The sequence below is a fragment of the Octopus bimaculoides genome, chromosome 5 (genome assembly GCF_046866305.1).
Source record: "Octopus bimaculoides isolate indiv1 chromosome 5, ASM4686630v1, whole genome shotgun sequence".
NCBI classification, from domain to species: domain Eukaryota; kingdom Metazoa; phylum Mollusca; class Cephalopoda; order Octopoda; family Octopodidae; genus Octopus; species Octopus bimaculoides.
The window spans coordinates 74,435,742-74,458,543 of NC_142932.1; the positions used below are offsets into that span (position 1 = coordinate 74,435,742).

At 36.1% G+C, this 22,802-nt stretch overlaps 1 protein-coding gene across 3 annotated transcripts in view; it reads right to left on the reverse strand.

Annotated features, from left to right (window-relative positions):
* LOC106878881 (hormone-sensitive lipase) overlaps nt 1-5,301 on the reverse strand; it is a 75,376-nt gene extending 70,075 nt beyond the window's left edge. For 2 of the 3 annotated variants that reach the window (XM_014928226.3, XM_014928225.3), the window contains exon 1: nt 4,113-5,301. In XM_014928226.3, the coding sequence (XP_014783712.2) occupies nt 4,113-4,571 (459 nt within the window). In that variant the 5' untranslated portion in view covers nt 4,572-5,301. The remainder of the gene's footprint in view (nt 1-4,112) is intronic. The other variant, XM_089352411.1, reaches the window with a different exon arrangement.
* Between the last annotated feature and the right edge of the window lie 17,501 nt (nt 5,302-22,802).

A 22,802-nucleotide genomic window follows, 5' to 3' on the forward strand; every position in this document is an offset into this window, starting at 1 on the left:
AATCTAGGGTGGCAGTACTTGTCAAATACTCACCGCTTTAATCAACTTACAAATATTGATAATTGTTTCAAATATAAATAAAGGTGATAAAAATAACTGATTAATTATTTTGTTAGTACTAGTAGGTAATATGAATAATTTTCGATTTATTTATGTAAAAATACATTCCAACAAGTAATTCCTTTGACTGCTCGCTCTGGATGAAATAACAGCCAAACATCTCTACTATCTTTAAAAGAAAGTGGAGACACATTGAGTGATGCAGTCCTAGATATATATATATATTGTGTTTGTATAGGTAGGATGGCTATATGTGAAACTCCTTTTAACGAGATTCGCCCGGGACAAAAGAACAACTACTGAAACACACTGGAACTATTTAAGTGTTTTCGGATAATTTTTCCTCCCCCGTATACCAAGTTATAAATATTTTATTTATTGAAAAAAGAACTTTACGAAAGTAAAGAGTAAAAGCAAAATGGTTTTAAAAGATTAAAACAGAAAATGAGATCAAAAAATAAAATAAAAAGCCTTACACACTTCCTCAATTATACATCTGGCCAGGGGACACTGGAGAAAATATGCAAGAGAATGCATACGTAGGGGTACTGAAATAAACGCTTTTGTTACCATATTTCTCTTGAAATACATTGCCTTTGTTTCAATAAATTTCAAAAATAATGAAGATAAGCTGATGTATCGAACATAAATTAAGATATTTGAATGAGAAATTTTAATATGAATTACTTTAAAACAGGAAGTTTGTATCATAAAAGGAAGGGCAGTATCGCGCGAGTCGGTATGAAAAGAGTAAATATTATCTTCTGTCAAATGAGACGTATGTCATATCAAATAAACCAAAACACTAAACAGTGGTTGTAAATTGTTAGGAAATGTTAAGTTGTTGCTTCGCTCTACAATAAAACCTGATACAAAAAAAACACTTTGGCAATTTAAGAAGAATGAGTGGATTATTAGGACGTACACATTACTGTTTTGAACAAAAATAAAATAGGGTAAATATAAATAAACGAGAGGGAAACACTTGTTGATTTAATAGTTTGTGAATTTAATAATTCTTGTGCATAGTTTCACGTGTTGCTTTCTAAATTTGTACTTATACAACTCTAATTAGGTGTGATTAATTGGGTATTAACACATAAAGCGCGACGGGCCACGATCGTGACCGTCAGGCACAGGTCGACAGGTCAGGATCGTGGCCCAGATAGATGCATTTAATTTATGGGCGTATGTTGGGGGTCTAATGTCACTTGAACGCTCCGATACCCGCCAGAATGCAGACTTTTCAGATGATGTAAAACTTGCCCCCATTATATACTAAGAAGATATTTTAACTATTTTTTGTTCTTTTTTATGTGTGCATGGTAGTCTCATTTTCATTAAAATGTGCTCAGCAGATCATGCTACATAAGTGGAAATCTCAGCGCTTTATGGGTCAAGCTCTGTTATATATTACATCGACTATTTCACTAAGTTATGAAACACAAGATGAAAAGTTGTACCAACAAACGGACCGTAAAAGTCTGAGTCACTACCACAGGCAGAATGGTATGTTCTGAACTAAACGGAAATGGGAAATTAAAATTTAAGTTTTTTTTTGTTTTTTGTTTTTCGGTTTTCTTTTCACAAACCAAGGTTGTAATGATACATTTGTCAAGTGAATGAGCCTTTTACATAATTGACATTTTATCAAGATAAATAGCTTGATATTTTACTGTTCAGACATAAATATCTTTGTATAATCGAAAACATGAATGATAATCGCATATTTGAGAGACGAACCAAACATTTGTTATGATGAACGTATTTCTTTTAATCATCGAATTCTATAGCAATTCTACAAATTATAAAATAAAGTTAGCTGAAGAAGTTTTGCTAACACTTTAATGAAAAATTCTTTCTTTGCTGTAGATGTGTGAACGTGCGCGCGCGTGTGATAGAATGTCTATGTTTAATTCCATATACACCTTGGATGCATTACAGGAATATAAATCTATCTCAGTACTTGACTATTACTTTATTTTATCACCCCTTGGAAGGATGAAAGACAGAGTCGATCTCAGTGGAATCTGAACTCATCACATAAAGGACAATAATAACTAAATACTGCAAGACATTTTATTTTGTCCGAGGTTTTACGATTCCGAAGTGATATAAAACAAAAATAAACTTCTTCGGATAAATATAAGCGATAGAAAATGGGGAGTACCGACACAAGTATGCCCCCACCCCACCCGACTTTGTTTCCTCATAACTTCCAGAAAAATGGATATTTTTTAAATTAAGTTTTCTACAAATAGGCTTCAGATCATGTAAATGCCAATTATATCGGAATTTGTGAAGACTTTTCCCGAGGGTGGCGTGAAGAGCTCCGGAAAATTCACACGAGCCGGCTTTGTTTCCTCATATCTTTCAGAAAAACTGGTATTTTATTTTTTTTATGAAAATTTCTACAACTACCTTTCAGAGTGTGTAGGTTACGATTATATCGAAATATGATATGAAAATAATAAATCTGGTGGGTTCGTACATATACATACTGACACAATTTCTTTCTAAATTGCAAGTTTCATTTTGTAGATGCGTGATGTGTCAGTCTGTATCTGTACGAACCCACCATTTCTTTAATATTAAATTCTGATATAATCGCCATCTACACACTCTAAAAAGCAGTTGTAGAAAATTTCATAAAAAATTACCCATTTTTCTGGAAGTTATGAGGAACAAACCGACTCACGTGAATTTTCCGAAAACTCCTCACCCTACCCTCGGAAAATTGTTTTTTTTTTTTACCACAAATTCCGATATAATCGGAACCTACAACATCTGATGTGTATTTGTAGAAAATTTCATTAAAAAATGTCCATTTTTTCTGGAAGTTTTGAGGCAACAAAGTCGGGTCCACACATGTTTAGGTATACCGAAAATGGGAGTTGTGGAATGCATACCTTGAATTATTTTAGACACAACCATAAGCGAAATAGTTACAGTTGGAAATTGAGACCCGATCGGCGACTTAATGCAAATAGAACGTCAACGTTTCGCTGCTGATCACAAAATTATTACTTATAAAAGAAAGAAACCATTGAATAATTTATTCATCCTCGGACACAAGATCACAAGTGAATGACACAGCATTAAAATGACTACTACTTTATGACTGATTTGAACTCAGAACAGTGGGATATCTAACTAGATCGTCTACAATTACCCTAAATTAGCTCTAAAGTATTGACGGTATCTTTAATCTTGACTCCCGTCTGTTTAACCTATATCTCAGATGTCAAAATATTAGAAAAAAAAAGTCGGAAGATAAACAAGCGGTGAAGATGTTTCTGCGTGGATGACATCACTTGCACGATAGTAACCTGAGATGGGACACACACACTTGAGGGAGTTTCAATGTGATTGCTAGCCATACTACAAATAATAACTAGATTTCCAGCAAATCATGCCTACTATCTAAATAAATGTTATTTATCCAAAAATAAACTAAAAAGTGATTCACGGTACTTGAAAAAAAATGGTAGGATTACGACTGGAATGCTTCTGATTACAAGTTAACTTAATCAGAGCAGATCCAATGCAAATAACTTTGATATTAGTAGATGGAATGGAACTTGAAAAGATCCTGTTGCCGTACGCTACAAAATCGGTGATCATTATAGGTGTGTGCAGGTTTCTATGCTTCTCGGTGTAGAAGTAACTATATATACGTGTGTGTGTATATTTTAATGTATATGTGTATGCTGCTCTGCCGTTCCTGTTATATATATAATTCATGTTATCGGATTAGAAATATAAAACTCGATATTTACCCCTACCCCCATCACATATTTTGTTGTGTACCTAACTGAAAACAAGTTGGCACCTGACTAGAATTACCATGGCACCATATCTAATTCTTTGATTTTAAATACATATAAAAGTACACTGGCCACTTTAAAGAGACTTTTTTCAAAGACTACAGTCATTTCTTTAAAAGCACTAATGATGTTGTTTATATTGCCAAATCTTCGTGATTGTGACAAGGAAAGAAATATAGATAAAAATTTTTTAAAGAAAGACAAGGAAAAAATCAATTGTTCTACCTGTGGTTCGATCCCTTTATTGATGTGTTCGCAGAGTAATGAAAAAGCCACTTGAAGTCGTGCATGATAGCTCTGTTTGCCATTCCGGAAATATTCCAAATTACTTAAAGAACAAGACTTCAGTTCTCTGAAGATAGAATTGAGAACACGCTTCATTATTTTATCCGGATCCAAAACCTGGGTGTCACCAATATTGTTGGTGCCAGTTGGAGAGATCGATCCACAGTTGTCAGAATCGGTAATAGAAATGTTCAATGGAGATGTGAACTGCCGAGTTGATAGGTCGGCGGCAGTAAAAGGTTGTTTGAACTCGCTGTTACCTTGCTGGATTCTCGACAAATGATAGCAGTGTGAAGGAGCAGGCGAATGGTGTCGCCTGGCAAGGGAGGCCTCGACTGTGTTTAATGGTGGCGGTGGTTTACTGCTTACACTTACACATAACTTGACATCATCAGCCATTGTCTCACAGCTATTTATAAATACTGGACAGGGAGAGGGAGATGAAGAGATAAAGAGAGAGGGGAAAGATTAAAAGAGAGAGAGACGCACTTACGAAAGCAAGCCAAGTGGGGATGAAAGTGTGTAGGCGAAACAAGAGAGGTAGAGGAAAGAGGAAAGAAAGAGGGAATAAAACGCGAGAGAAAGTTATAGAGGGTAAAAGAAAAAGACAGAATGCGTAAAGAGGGAAAAAGAAAAATTAGAGAGAAAGAGATGTGTAAGAAGAGTGAAGAGAGGATTAGATAGAGTATAAAAGGGGTGAAGAAAGAAAAAGAAAGAGAAGGTATGTGAATAGGACGATGTTAGAAATGCGAGGCGACGAGAGGAGAAAATAGAAGGCAGGAATAAATAAAAGTAAATGGGAGTGAAAAATAGAATTTTATGGGGCAAAATATAAATATCGTTAAAGTAATTGAGATGGATAAATAGTAAGGAGAAAAAAAAAACAGATTGAGAGATAAACAGAGGACGAATCGGAGAGTGTGTTGATTAGAAGAGCGAAAAAGAAACCATATTAGATTAATAGATATATTTAGAAGAAGGTGTTCTGTAACTTTGTTAATAATTTTAAATCATATGCAACAGAAGTTTAACAACAAAAATAAAAATCATTCAATCACAAAAAAATTCGGTCAATAATATGTTTACAAATAAATGCCACAACCTCAGTAGGACCGCACTGAATAGATATGACGTAATAAAGTACAGTTAAAACCGGGTTCGTCTTTCACATACACACGCACACACATACCACATATGTATGTATATATACGTGTATGAGTGCATAAATAGATAGATTGACATGTATGTATGTGTGTGTATGTTTATATATGTGTGTGTGTGTGTGGTTTATATATATATATGTGTGGTTAAGAAGTTTACTACCCAGCTACATAGTTTGAGGTTCAGTACCACGGGGCAGCACCTTGGGCAAGTGTCTTTTGCTACAGCTTCAGGTTGACCAAAGCCATGATCTGGTCAATGGAAACTGAAAGAAGTCTCATCCTCATCATCATTTAACATCCATTTTCTGTTTTAGCATGGGTTTGACATTTTGACTGGGTCCAGTGAGCTGCAGAGGTAACAAGGTAAGCATAAGAGAGGATACAGACTGGATCAGTGGGGGAAGGAGAGGGTTGGTAGTTTCATAAATGTGTGAGGAGAATAACAGGTGGTTAGCAACGGGAGTAGGGGGAAATGCAGTAAGTGATGAACAAGGATGGAGATGTGGTTGATTGAAAATACCAGTTTGAAGCGGATTTAAGGTGAGATATTTGGAAGTGGCTCAGGAAGAATTAATAGATGAAAACGTAGGGGGATGATGTGAAGATGGGGAGATACATAGTGCACAAGGATGGCTACAGTGTGTAGAGCATGATGATGTATATGAGATAGCATTGAGAATGATAGCAACTGTAAGCATAGAAAGGAAGTGATTGGTGAAAATAAAGCAAGAAGGGAAGAGAGGTTAATATGATTGAGGGTGGAAGTTGTTCTAGAGCAGGGTGAAGGGGGTAACTGGTAGTGATTACAGTTGCTGAATAGTGCCATAGAGGAGTGGTAGAGGGCTGGAATGAGATGTAGAGAATGCTTGATGAGGTACAATGGGTATAGGAGCAGGAGTGAGCACATACAAGCATTAAAAAATTGCTTTTAGAATATCATAAATGCAGACTGGACGGGTTTTCTTGAGCACAGTAAATATCCAATCATCTTCCTCCTTTGTCATCTCTTCCATGACCTCAGTATCTTGAAATCAGCCTTCACTGTTACATCTCATGTCCTCTGGGCCTTCTTCTTCTTCTACAATTTCCATCCACTTTAAACAACTGGTACTTCTTTATACAGCTGTCCTCCATCATATGCATTAAACGACCAAACCAGCACAGTCTTCTCTCTTGCATGCTACATCTGACATTTCTTATACCTAATTTTTCTCTCAACAAGTTAGTACCTTATCATACATGCACACTGATATTGCACACGGAACAGAGCACACTAGCTTCATTCTTCTCTAGTTTTGTCATATCTTCTGCATTCAGAGCCCACATCTTACTGTCATGTAGTATTGCTGTTCATATACAAGCATCATACAATCTGCCTTTCACTTTGAGAAAAAGACAATCCCAACAGAGGTAATAGCTCTCTGAACTTTCTCCAGCCTATTCTTATTGTAGCAACAATACTTTCAAAATATCTTCTACTGGCTAATAGAAACTATCTGCCATTCTAGAGAGCCTCCAGGGCATACTTGCTAAGATAACTTTAAGGCCCTTCAATTTCAGGTTTCACTTCTACACCTGGAATTTATTTTCTAATTCTGTTACAGATTCCACTCACAGAATAAGGTCATCAGTGTATAATAGTTCTCAAAGACAGCCAGTTTTAAATTCTTGTGTTATGGCCTTAGGACTTTGATGAATAGGAGGGGACTGAGAACTAAACCTGAGTGAACTCTTATCTGTACCTTAAATTCATCATGGTACTTCTGGCTGACTCTCACCTTACTGGCGGCAACCCTGTACATGGCTTGTATGGCTTTCACAAGCCTTTTGTCAACCCAGAGAGAGGACATCTGTTCCAGATCAATGAATATCAAGTACTGTGGCTTATTTTTAGCTAAATACTTCTCCTGCAGTTGTCTTACTAAGCAGATGGCATTAGTAGTACTTATCCCTTACACAAAACCAAATTGCATCTTACCTAGTCTATTTCTGTTCCTACATAATTGGGCTATAACTCTCTTTGTAACATTCATGACCTGGTTTAAACCTCTGTAATAATTTCTATCTAATGTATCTTCTTTAGCTATGTAATAGCTGACTATAATGGTGCCATACAATCATTGTATATGACTCCTTGTGCAAACTGATTAACTATATGGACTAAGACATATCCTACTTCAGGGTAAATCCTGATAGATTAGGGATTTTCCTTCTCTTCATATTCATAATTGCCTCATCCATCATACAGCTGACAACTAGACTAGACAGTTCCTCTCCATGTTTAATAGCCTTTCACAGTAGCACTTCCATGCCTCTTTCTTTACAGAATCAATTAGTGCAAGTGTAGCATTATCCATTCATACACACTTCTCTACCACAGTTTTTATTGGCAGTTTGCTTTACTATAGCATCTAGTGGTGATTTACTGTTCTTGAGAAAACATATCAAGCTAAGTAAAATTGCTGTCATCCATATATATACAGGCTTTTCCTTTACAGGTGGACAGTTCCCTGACTGGCCTGCTCCTGCCAAACCATGCCAGCATAGAAAATGGACATTAAATGATGATGATGATGATGTGTGTGTGTGTACATTTGTGTGTGTGCATGTGCTTGTGTGTGAGTGTGTGTGTCTCCTTGTCTTGACATCACATGATTGTTATAAATGAATCCCATTCATTTCCAAAATTCTACACAAGCATCTCTGGCCTTGGGGTAATATTACTTTGCTTGGAAACAGGTAAGAATTAGAAACAGGAAGAGCATCCAGCCATAGATAATCTATCTAAATAAACTCCATCTGATCCATACATGCATGGAAAAGTGGACAATAAAACGATGATGTAAGAAAAAAATAATAATAAATCTGTTCCATCTATTATGGGGGGCACCCTTTCTCTTTGAAAGTTACAAGGCAACCCTAACAGTGCTGGTGTCACAAAAGCATCCAGTACATTTCGTAAGGGATTAGTAAATTGAATTCAAGAATGCAGAATTTGAGAGGATTCTTTAGTCCAGGATCAGCTAGGGTGATGAGTTTTATGGGATTTCTTTCCATAAATTCACAACACATCATATACAAGCATTATTTTCATATTCGCAATTTTATGCCAGTAAGTTATCAGCAAAATATGAAGAATCTATATTAGAAATCTGTTTTTGGAAACCTCCAAAATAAAGGAGGAATCTAATTCAACCTTTTTACACACACACACACACACATACACACATGTACATGTATATATATATATATATATATATATATATTTCGTTTTTGTATTTGGTTTGCAAGATTCTTTATGTGAATTCATTTGTTGAAGCATATTTTATATGGGGAGAGTCATTCTCTTTTGTTCAAGCACCTGAAGGAACCAACACTCAGACAAATACAAGAGTACATCTTCGTAAATGAAACATCCTTAGTACTAAATAGGAAATATACATAGGTGTCATACCTCAATACCCACAGTTTATATAGTCACACAAACCCAAACCCATACACAGACACACACAAACAGGCACACACAAGGAAACAGAGGTGCATACACACACATACAAACACACAAACATAAACACAAATGCACACAAACATGAACACACAATCACATGGATATGCAGAATACATACATACAAGCATCCACATATGCATACACAAACATACATGCATACACACATACAAACATACAGATACACACACATGCATGCATACATATATGCATACATGCATACACACATACATACAAACGTGCACACAAGTATACATATATATGCATACACACACATACATACATACATATGTGTATGCACATGCACATGCATGCACACAAACAAACAAACAAACAAAACAAAAATGCAGTTCCGATAATGGACAGAGTCAACAACTGTTGAAAAGGTTGCAAGACACAATGAAAATTTTAGTAAAAATAAATAAGTTAATGAGTGGAAATCAGACCAGTGAGTGTGTTAAATTAATAAGGCGACTCTCCCCAGACACAATAATATATATATATATATATATATATATATATATATATATATATATATATATATATATATATATATATATATATACATACATACATATACACACACACACACACACACACACACACACACACTCACTCATATACACACATACATTCACATGCACAGATAGACACTCCTATATACACACACGGATATATTGTTATTGTTATTATTATTATTATTATTATTATTGTTATTGTTATTGTTGTTGTTGTTATCATCTGCTTCCTGTTAAGCTAACAACCAATTTTGATACAAGCTACATTGTTTATTTGGCAAATATCCAAAAGAAGTTGTTTGTTACAAAGCAAAAGACAGTCTGTAAAGATATTGTTCTGTGTATAATCTAGTTTACATTCTTGCTTCACACACACACACACACACACATCATGTTTGCTTCTCATTTTATAGATGTTATCATTAAGTGGCACCACCTAATAAAAGGGCATATTTGATAATGCAATGCTAGATGTAATATTTATGAATAAAAGACAGAATGGTCATGGCTGGAATATCTTTGATCCACTAACTGCTAAATTAAGGCTGACCTTGGCGAAACAACAACAACAACCAGAAGTAAGCATCAAATTCCTGTCTCTGTCATAAGAGAATGTTGTATAGAACTAAACAACTCCCTCAGTCACCTAGGCTTCTCTTGTATTTCAAAACCAGTGAACGATCACCTCTGTAATTCTTATACATATGATGGACTCTACATTATGCACCATCAAAATACCAATTTGTTTTACTGTTCTCCATCATCATTTATGAAATGATAAAACCAGTAGTTCACAGACAGCTGCAAAGCTATCTGCTTAACAATCAACTCATTTCTGAAAGAAATTTGGCTTTTGACCAAACTATAATTGCATAGCGCAGTAGAACTTTTGACTACCTTTTACCAGACATGAAACTGTTCCTTTGACAAAAGTCAGGAGGTATGTGTCAGAGCACAAGACATAAAAGAGATTTTTGAAAGAATTTGCTGCAACAGACTCTGTGCCAAACTCGAATCCTTGGGTGTACAGGAAAACTGCATCGTGGGCATTAAAGACGATTTAAGAGTTTGGCACAATAGACACTATGTCATATTCAAATCCAAGAAATTTGCAGGAAATTAAGATAGCTTCAAAACTACCATAATGGAAGATCCATCAAGGTCACATTGATTGTTACCCGTCAATGCAACAATCCCAAAAGGCTCAATACTTAGGTTAATTTCTGCTTTCAGTCTTCATAGTTCACCTGGTCAACACTTGCCTCTACACTGATGACTTCACACTGAATCAGTAATATTGATTTCAAATTTTGATACAAGGCCAGCAATTTCAGTAGAGGTGGATACATAAGTCAATTACATCAACCCCAAAGTTCAATTGGTACTTATTTTATCAACTCCACAAGGATGAAAGGCAAAGTTAACCTTGATGGAATTTGAACTCAGAACATAATGTTGGATAAAATGCCGCTAAGCATTTTGCCCACGGTGCAAATGATTCTGCCACCTCACCAACCTGTTTGTACAAGTAATATCAATTTCAAATTTTGGCACAAGGCCAGCACTTTGGGGAAGGGAGTAAGTTGCTTACATTGAGCCCAGTACTCAACTGCTACTTATTTTATCAACCCCAGAAGGATGAACAGCAAAGTCAACCTCTGCGGAATTTGAACTTAGAACATAATGACAGAAGAAAGGCCACTAAACATTTTGCCCAGCATGTTAATAATTCTGCTTGCCTGCCACCCTGTTTGCACATGTAATGTCAGCAAGAGAAAAAAATGTGGTAGGAACTAGCTTAAAATGTTACTCGTCTTCATCTGACTAAGGCTTTGTAACTTGGATAAACAGGTTATTTGTATTTTAGCTTGTCTGATTTAGGCTGCTTGTTTTTCCTATAATCAACGAAGTCCATTTTGTTGCAGTATCAACTCCATCCATTGCAATGATCATAAGAGCTTTCTTTTGGATCATAGTGAGTTGATTGAGTATACTGTGTGCAGCATTCATCTATTACAGACTGGCATACTCCAGGCTGTTTCTTATTTCAGCTTTGTAAATGGTGGATTTTTCTTCCTTCTGTGACTTGCTTGCAGTTTTATACAACACTACAAGCCCCTTGCAACACAGGTCTCTGAATTAATGATTCTCCATAAAATGAAAGACGCCATTTACAAATACTAGTACATCCATGTTTGCGTATGGCTTCTCAATAACCATACTTTTGACGAGCTTTTTGCATTTGTGTATTAGAATTTGGATCAAATTTCTCAAGGTTGTTACAAGAGCCATCTCAGACCATGAGATACAGGCTTCCAAAGCCTGAATACACAAAAAAATAGCTTATTGCTTTTATCATTCAAAATACATTACCTCTGTGGCTGCCTGGAACAATGATGTTATTGTTCACAAAACATGACATACATTAACTCAATGAGATGATGATGGTGATAGCAGTGACAACCATGACATACTATAAATAAGTATAGGCAGACGTAATTTATACTGAGTCCTGATAAACATCCAAAAGAATGTAAATTATACATGTGATGAATTATATATTTCATCGTCATCATTATTATCATTATCATTTAACATCTAGCTTACATACTGGTATAAGGTGAATGGTTTGATAGGGACCCAGCAAGCTGGAGGTGACTGTGTCAAATGCCAACATCTATTTTGGCTGGATGCCCTTTTTCTCTCCAACCATTTTACAGAGTATATTGGGTGCTTTATCTCATGGCACCAACGCTAGTGAGGTCACCAAGTAACTTGCAAGACAAAGAAAAAGGCTGAGTGGGAGTATAGTAGCTGGATGTCTTTTATCTTTTACCTTTTACTTCTTTCAGTCATTAGATTGCGGCCATGCTGGGGCACTTCCTTCAAGAATTTTTAGTCAAACTTATCAACCCCAGTACTTATTTCTTTAAGCCAGGTACCTATTCTCTTGGTCTCTTTTACCAAACTGCTAAGTTATGGTGACAGAAACACACCAACACTGGCTGTTAAGCAGTGGTGAGGGACAAAAACAGGAATGAGGACACACACACACACATGCATATATAAATATGTGCATGTATATATAAATATGTGCATATACAATGTGCTTCTTACAGTTTTCTTCTACCACTCACAAGGCTTTGGTTGGCCTGAGGCCATAGTAGAAGACATTTGCCCAAGGTTCTACACAGGGAGACTGAACCTGGAACCATGTAGTTGAGAGCAAACATTTACCACACAGGCACCAATACTTATCTTTCACACTATTCTCATCTAAACAAATAAATTACTTTGACATAAGTCAAGAGATATGTCTCACAGTATTGGGCATAATGGCATAGCTAGAGTATGTGACACCCAGGACAGCCCTTAAATGTACCACCTTCATGCATATACACAGGCTTATACAGTAGACCCAAAAGTGCTTTCCATAAGAGCATTACCCAAGGTGGATTGCCCACCCCACATTCATCCCTCATTAGCTACACTACTAGAGAAGCTTTTAGTTCGGCACAATGAGCTATGTGTTAAGCCTGAATCCAAGGGAATTTACATGGGAACAGCACTACAGTAAATCCAGCACTGGAAAAACTCTGAGGTTACCTCCACTTATTTTTGTGTGTTATACATGTACGTTTTCTGCTTTTATTTATTTTTTTTAATGGAACTTTTGATAGAGTTTGGTACATGGTTCTCCTCACCAAAACTGAAGACCCATTTCTTCAGATTGAGTCACAGCAGGATCAGTTTATTTGGTCCAGGGCCTACTGGCTAAAAGGATTCTTAGATTATATCACAGTATTGGCACTGTGTTATCATCATCATCATTGTCTTCATCATCGTCATCATTTAACATCCACTTTCCATGCTGACACGGGTTGAACGGTGTAACAGAGGACTGGCAAGCTGGGATACTGCATCAGGCTCCAATCTGATCTGGCAAGATTTCTACGGCTGGATGCCCTTCCTAACACCAACCACTCCGAGAGTGTAGTGGGTGCTTTTTATGTGTCACTGACACAGGAGCCAGTCAAGTGGCACTGGCATTGACCCGACCCCCCTGCTACTGACTTGGTGGAAGAGGTAACAGAAGCTGTCAACTACTTCTATTTTTTCCCCGTGGCATGTGATGTAATCTGTTTTTTGTACATCTCCAGTTTTTATTGCCCTTGTGCATCTGCCACACACAAAAACTATCTTCCCAGTTAACCTTCCTTTGATATTGCTGCACCTCTTATGTGTCCATAGCTTACACTGGGTACATCTTATAGAGTTTCTACCTACGCCTTTTCTATAGATCGAGCAGAACCATCTACCTGAAGGGGTTTGTGATTTGTCTGCCTTCCTACTTACTAAAACTTTGGTTTTTGCTAGATTGAATCTAAGGCCCTTCGATTCTAGACCTTTCCTCCACACCTGAAACTTCTTCTCGAGTTCTGGTAGTGACTTGGCTATTAAAGCAAGGTCATCAGCATACAGCAAAGAACCCACTCTACCTAGTTGTGTTTTTCCAATATACAATGAAATCCATTTTGTTGCAGTATCAAGTCTATTCACCCCTATGATTGTACAATATTTCTTTTGAATCCTAGTGAGGTGATTAAGTATACTGTGTGTGGCAGTCTTACATTACTATACTGTGTGTGGCAGTCATCCATTACAGACTGGTATACTCCAAACTGTTTCTGATTTCAGCTTTGTAAATGGTGGATTTTCCTTCCTTGTGTGGCTTGCCTGCAATTTTATATAACACTACAAGCCTCTTAGAACACAGATCATTAAGTTAATAGTCCCCCTTAAAATGCACACAAGCCACAACCTTTCAGAAGTCAAAGCAATGCTACTACCATAGTATGAAAGACACCATTTACAAAGGCTAGTACATCCATGCCTATGTATGGCTTCTCATCAACCATGCTTTTCCTATATTTAAGAGATGAGGAATTATGTACATTATTTACAATTGACAGGTATTTGTCCTCATCTTTTTTGTTGTTAACACAACGTTTTGGCTGATATACCCACCAGCCTTCATCAGGAATCTTGGGGAAATTTCGAACCTGGGTTCTCATTCCTAAGGTATTTTTCAATATTATTATTATCATTATTATTATTATCATTATTATTATTATTATTATTATTATTATCATTATTATTATTATTATTGTTATTATTATTATCATTATTATTATTCAGGTCGCTTCCTGAACTCGGAATCTTGGGGTTAAGAGCGCAGGCTACTAACCCCAAGATTCCGAGTTCGATTTCAGGCACTGGCCTGAATAATAATAATAATAATAATAATAATAATAATAATAATAATAATAATAATAATATCGAAAAATACCTTAGGAATGAGAACCCAGGTTCGAAATTTCCCCAAGATTCCTGATGAAGGCTGGAGGGTATATCAGCTGAAACGTTGTCATCATCATCATCATCATCTTTGTTTAACGTCCACTTTCCATGCTAGCATGGGTTGGATGATTTAACTGAGGACTGGCAAGCCAGAAGGCTACACAAGGCTCCAATCTGATCTGGCAGAGTTTCTACAGCTGCATGCCCTTCCTAACGCCAACCACTCCGAGAGTGTAGTGGGTGCTTTTACGTGCCACCGGCACGAGGGCCAGTCACAAAGTACTGGCAATGGCCATGCTCAAAAGGTGTTTTTTACATGCCACCTGCACAGGAGCCAGTCCAGCAGCACTGGCAATGACCTCGCTCGAATGATTTTCAAAGGTGCCACCAGCACAAGTGCTAGAAGGCAACGCTGGTAACGATTACGCTCAAATGGTGCTATTTACAGGCCACTAGCATGGAAGCTAGACAGCTGCTCTGGCAATGAACATGCTTGACAGTGCTGTTAGTGCTCCACTGGCGCAGTGACCAGTCATCGAGTATGGTTCAATTTCGATTTCACTTGCCCCAACAGGTCTTTGCAAGCAGAATTTAGTGTCCAATGAAGGAGAGGTTGGCATGGGTGCCAGTCGTCGGATTCGGTTCGATTTCGATTTCATATTCAAATTTCAAATTCCAAATTCCAAATTCACTTGCCTCAACACGTCTTTGCAAGCAGAGTTTTTAGTGTCCAATGAAGTAAAGATACAGATTAGTGAGCTGGCTACACTTCTGGCAAAGATCACAGATTATGCTCTCACTTGCTTTGCTGGGGCTTCTCACGTACTGCATATTTCCAAAGGTCCCGGTCACTGGTCATTGCCTCGGTGAGGCCTAAGGTTCAAAGGTCATGCTTCACCACCTCATCCCAGGTCTTCCTTGGTCTACCTCTTCCACAGGATGAGAACAAATATCCATCAAATGTAAATAATGAACCATACTTTTGACAAGAGCTTTCTGCAATTTTGTTATGACTTGAGACAGTTCCCTGCTGATAATAGCTAGTTACGGCAAAATCGAAAAAATACTGTAAAAATAATGAGGATTTTGTATCATCCATAAAGTGTAGACTCTCTTGTCATGAATGTATAAAACCCTCAAAGTCAGTGTAAAAATTTGCCCTAACAATCACTGATTCACCTTTCTGGGTTCAACCCCATCTGGTGGCACCTCATGTAAATATCTTCTACTATACCTTTGGATTGACCAAAGCCTTGTGTGTGGATTTGGTAGACAGAAACTGAAAGAAACCCATTGTGTGTGTGTGTTTGTTTGTGTGTGTGTGTGTGTGTGTGTGTGTGTGTGTGTGTGTGTGTTCATGTCTGTTTGTCCCCCACCACCACTTGACAACTGGTGTTGGTGTGTTTACATCCATGTAACTTAGTGGTTCATCAAAACAGGACAAATAGAATAAGTACCAGGCTTAAAAATAAGTTCTAGGGTTGATTCATCCAACTAAAAGTTCTTCAAGGTGGTGCCCCAGCATGGCCACAGTTTAATGACTGAAACAAGAAAAAGATAAAAAATACCATAGCTACTAAACATATCATCATTGTTTTAAAGTCCATGCTTGAATGAGGCAGATGGAATTTGTGGAGGTAGATTTTCTATGGTGGGATGCCCTTCTTGTAGCCAAGCCTCACCTGTTTCCCTTGAAGAGTGGAAATGAGTGACATAGCTTGCATGATGAAAATGCTCGTTCACAGGCATGCACGCACAAGCATACAATGGGATTTGGTTAGCCAGGGCTATAGCAGAAGATACTTTCCCAAGGTGCCACACAGTGGAACCAAACCCAAGACCACATGATTAGGAAGCAAGCTTCTCAACCACAGTCACACCTACACATGCACGTGCACACACACATACTAATAAGAGAGAGATAGAGAACAATTGTGAATGATGACCTAATTTAATTTGTTTACCTCTTAAAATTCAGTTAAAACGTTTTGTTTCTCTTAATATAAAATAATTATTAATAAATAATAAAAAGAGAGAGAAGACTATGTGAATGAGAAAGCTTGCTTGTCAGCATATTGATGGGCAAAGATCCCACATTGATTCAACCAATTATATTTCATTAATAAGATGACTAATTACAATCACCGAATAATCAAGATCACCAGTTATTCAGTCAACAATAACATGACCTTATATATATTACACAACTATTAATTTTATCTCTCCTTTATCTATCATACTACATAACATTTCATATTCACTGCTATGCATTCACAGTTGAAACTGTCAATGTTATTTTCAACTTGTTGACTTAAAAACTGGTGTTTTCCTCATATCAATGAAACATGTGAGGGTAATAAATCAAATGTAAAAGAGAGAGATAACAGATATATATTTCTTTTTATTCTTTTCAGTCATTAGATTACAGCCATGCTGGGAGTTGGTGATAGCAGTGAGAGGCACTACCTTGATGGGTTTTAGTCAAATAATTCAACTCCAACACATATTTTAAGCTCACTACTTATTGAATTAGTGTATTTTGTTGAACTGCTAAGCTAAAGAGATTCTAAACATCCTAGCACTATTTGTTAAGCACCATTTTCAAGCAATGAAGATCAAACATTCACATGATAGTTCTAGAAAATTCCTGCAGCGATGGCTTTATAAGAAGCCATTTTGGTGCACTTAAGCCAGAGAGAATTCTGAGTCACCTCACTCAGTCCTAGACAAATTCTGCTCTCAAAAGCCCGTTTTCACTGCTTCATACTCAAACCAGCGTAATTTTCCCAATAGCTATTTTCACAGCAATATATCAACTCAGAGATTATGAAGAATCAATGCCATACATTTTGCAGCAATGTGCAAATCAATTTATTCATTAAGATTTTCTACTCCTGTAAATATAATGTTCTTATAATTTGATGCTTTCTGTTTTTCATGAAGCTTTGTACAAATTGTAACAATAAATGTATCCTATAAACTGCCACTAAGACTTGTCATAAGCTCTTGCTACATATACATACATACATAATACATACATACATACATACATACACACATACATACATACATACATACATACATACATACATACATTCATGCATGCATGCATGCATGAGGACATTTATTGATTATTGATAAGGAGTTTGCAAACCCAGTATTCAAGATACACTTTCAGCTTCATACCTATTATTATTGGAGCAATAGGATACATACCAAACTGTCTAGAGCAGAGTATGGCTGAATTTGGGTTCTTGGGGAGTAAACACAAATCCTTATTTTGTACACTACAAATGATCACAGTATCTGGAAAATCTGCAAGACCTTCTTAAGATTTAAAGGATTATGAACAAAACAAGATGCTTTCCTTCACAATCTTGTTACGAAGTAGGTGGCCAGTCAAAATTTATTCTTAATTAATACACACACACACACATACAGTGTCAAATTTTACTTTGTAAAAGTTAATATGTATTCAACTAAAATTGCTGAATAATCAATCCTTTAATTTAATGTTAGATCATTTTTTATATATATGTTGACATAAAAACAAACAAACATACATACATACGTACGTACACACGTACGTACATACATACATACATACATACATGCATACATACATACATAGACAGACAGACAGATATGATGGGTTTCTACACAATTTCTATCTAAATTTACTCACATGGTATGTAAATGTGTGTGTGTGTGTGTGCGTGTGTGTGTGTGTGTGTCTCCGTCCTCATCATGGCATTGTGTGATAGTTGTAAACAATTGGCACTCCATCAGTTATGACAAATGTTTCACTTGATCTGATTAACCAAACAGCCTGCTCGTAAAATGAACATGCAAGTGGCTGAGCTCTCCACAGAAACATGTACCTTCTACATAGTTTTCAGGGAGATTCAGCATGATTTAGAATGTGACAAAGTTGGCCCTCTGAATTACAGGTACAACTCATATTTGCCAGCTAAGTGGACTGGAGCAGTGTGAAATAAAGTGTCTTGCTTAAGAACACAATGCATACCAGTAATAATATAGACTTGGTACTACTACCTGTGGCATTTTGAAAAAAATAGAATATGATTCTGTGTGGAACAAAAAAATAATAAGTCTGTTCAAAGGATTTATAAGTCAGGTCGCTTATGTAGTAGTGCTATCAGTAATAATGTAGACTTGGTACTACCTGCAGCATTTTGAAAAAAAAAAAAACTATGGTTCTGTGAGGAACAAAAAATAATTCTGGTTTGAAGAAAAAAAAAAAACGAAAAAGAATTAACAATACATTTAAAGTGAGTCATGCCAGAAGATTTCAAACATAAGCAGATATCATTTGTTGACATTGAAAACGAACCAGTTGCTAAGAAAGTTAAAATGGACAAAGAAAACGCAAGCCATTTTCTGACTGAGGATACCAAATAAGCTCTCCTTGAAAAGACTCCATATGAAATGTCGATGGAAGTGACTAGTGAAGAATACATAGAAAATTGTGAAATGAGAGAATCTGAGCCATCTGTTACATGAAAAGGTCCTTCTATTGAAAATGCTTTATTGAGGAATCGTTCTAATGCAAACACTTAAAAAGATAATGAAAGTTTGCAGGTAACCAATCCAGTTTCTGCTGAGAAAAGTGTATGGAAAGGAAAAGTCACACAAATGAAAAATATATATATATAATAATGCTGTGCAATTTTTGAAAAAAAAAATATATATATATATAATTTTGTGTGGAACAAGAAAAAGTCTAAATAAGAGAAAAATAATTCTGGTTTGAAGAAAAAAGAATGTTGAAAGAGAAAAAAAAAAAATATATATATATATATATATATTATTCTATGCGAAACATGAAAAAAACTGAATAGGAAGAAAAATAATTCTGGTTAGAAGAAAAAGTAATGAAAATAAAAGAAATGTGTTGAAAAAAATCTCAAAGGGGGCAGCTGTTGTGGCAGATGCCGCCAGGTGAGAAGTGGGCTGGTCCACTACTAATAAATAGTGGACTAACACAGTCAGTAACATCAGTCAGCAAGTTATACTGTTTGGGCCAGTCCCACAGAGACAATGAAATACATTGTCATAATGCAGGACATAACAGTCTCTTTAAAAAAGATTAGGTCAAACAAACAATGCAATGCTTGAGAGGATACAAAATATTGTTAACGTATTATCTCAAATATCATAAATATTTGGGTTGAGAATCAAACTTCTTACTACACAGCTACACCCATAAAAATTTAGAAAAATAATGACACATGTTTATGGTAAATATACAAATGAAAAATTTGCTTTTTTTAATATTACTTTAAGGCAATAAATATCTTTCTTTTGAAAATAAGGATTCATTTCATCATTTTGTCTAAATACCGAAAAGTTTTATAAAAGTTAAATTATAATTATTGGATGTATGTTAATTTCCTGATATTACCCATAGTGACAATAGTACACTTCCAAAGTTACCAGTCATATGACTAGTAATAGTCTAATATTACAATAAAACCCCACTTTTCTTTTTTTTTTCAAATACCAAAAAAATGTAAAACAACATTGAAAGATTAGTGTTATGGAAAACTATTTAAAAATGTTCCACAATATTCTGTCTGTGAATTAAAAGTGTTGCAACTTGTATAATTCTCACATTTAATATCTTTGACGTTAAAAAGGTCAAAATATCTGAACATGGTACTTCATCTGTAAAGTGCACCTAACTTCGTTGTAGACGACCTACTTTCCAAAGCAGTCCAGCCTGTTTATTAGTTATAGGGTTGCTGCTTACAGAAATAGCTAAGTTTGAACTAAATGTAATATTATTTACCAGCTAAGATTTAACTCAATCTATTGCAGAATCACGAGTGCTGAATAAAATGTCTTGCAGATTGAGGAATAGATTCCAAGTTCAATAACCTCTGAAGTTGGTAATTTAAATTTAATGAAGTATAAGGGATTGATGCGGTCAACTAGAGATTCTCCAAAAGTTTGTAGCATAATGCTTAAGACAAAAATCAATAGTTACAAAAACTATCACACAAAGTAACAATTTAAACTTATATCCAGATTAGTGGAAAAGATACAAATAAAGTTGTGTTTTTCTTTTCAGTTAAAATTTTCCTTCACTCCATTCTGTTTACAGTTTAACCCTTTAGTATTTAAACCGGCCATTTCTAGCCCAAATATTTTATTTGTTTTATGTCCACATACTTATATCCATGTAGTTGAGAATCCAGTTCCTTTTATCTCATATCTGTTGTGATTTTATCATTTACAGTTAAAGTTTTTAGGTATGCTGTCTATGTAAGAGTTAAGGACTTGAAAACAACCTTAACCCTTTAATATTCAGAGTACTCCATCGAATGTAATGCTTTTTGATTCATACTGCTTTGAAGTAATCAAGCATTATCTTGTAGCTTTAAGATTTTGATGATGTGGTTGCTTATTTTTAGAATGACATTGTAGGTAGGTGTGAGAAGCTGAATATGCCGATTTTTAAAGGAAAGAAAAAGGTCAATAAATACTTTCCATTACGTTTTTAATCAACCAAATATGAACCATTTTGTGGCACAATGCGTCTCCATCTTTCCTTTAACTTGAAAATACCCTCTTCCCAGAATTGAGGTGGTTTCATGGCAAAGAATTCATCAAGGCATCTTTTTACATCATCCAAGGAATTGAAATTTTTACCATTAAGACTATTGTGCAGAGACCTGAATAAGTGGAAATTCAAAGGAGCAATATCTGGTGAATATGGAGGGTGGGGTAACACATCCCAGCCGAGCTGCAGCAATTTTTGTCTGGTTCCCAAAGAAACGTGCAGTCTTGCATGATCATGTTGGAAAACAACACCCTTCTTGTTGGCCAATTCTGGACATTTCTCTTGAATTGCTGCTTTTAACTCATCCAGTTGTGTGCAGGATTTCTCAGAATTAATTGTCTGGTTACTTGGGAGAAGCTCATAGTACAGAATTCCTTTCCAATCCCACCAAACACAAAGCAAAACTTGTTTAGGGTGAAGACCCGCTTTTGGGGTGGCTAAGGGTGGCTTATATCGCTTACTCCAGGATCGCTTTCTCTGAACATTTTGGTAGATAATCCATTTCTCATCACCTGTCACAATTTGCTTTAAAAAAGGCGCGTTTTCATTCCGTTTATAAAGCGAATCCCAGATGGAAATGCGATCCAAAAGGTTATTCTCACTCAATTCATGTGGTACCCAAACATCATAGCGAATTGTGTACCCAAGCTTTACCAGGTGCTCATGTACGACGGATTTTGATAGGTTGAGGCTTTCTACCAATTCTCGGGTTGTGCAATGTGGGTTATTCTCAATTAATGACTTGATTTGGTCATCATCTGTAGTGGATGGTCTGCCTGATCACTCTTTATCAATAAGGCTACAATCTCCAGCTCGGAACCTTGCGAACTACTTCTGTACAGTTCTTTTGGATAAAGAAACATCACTGTAAACTGCGCATATTTCTTTGGTTGCTTGTGAGGCATTTTTCCCTTTACAGAAAAAGAAAAGCATCAAGTGCCGAAAATGAACTTTCTAATCTTCCATTTTAAAGGGTTACAGAATTAACACAGGTTATAGGAACATAAACCTTCTTCCACGAAAAGATAGCTTAAATTGTGCTCTAAATGGAGGTGTAGTCAAATCCTATTTTATGGACTCAACCATGTTCTAAAATAAGTCGAAAGGTAAGCTACTATAAATCGGCACAAACTTTCCGGACAACCCAATATATCGGAGAGAAAGAGAGAGAGGACCTTATAAATGGATGACACCATTACTTTAGTGATATTAAAAGTGAGTGGAATAGGCTAATAAATGGTAAGGTCAGATATGTTGCTTTTTTGAGGATTGGAACACACTGTAGTGTGTTCCCAAAGATTGGGGTAGATCCTGGTAAAGAAGAGAGTTTGAAGAATGTAGGAGAGAAAGTTCTTAGGTACTAAACACACACACATATATGTAGACATACACACATATATGTAGACACATACACTCACACAAATTCACACACACATCATACGTACACACACACATACACATGTACACATACACATATACATAGACACACACACATGC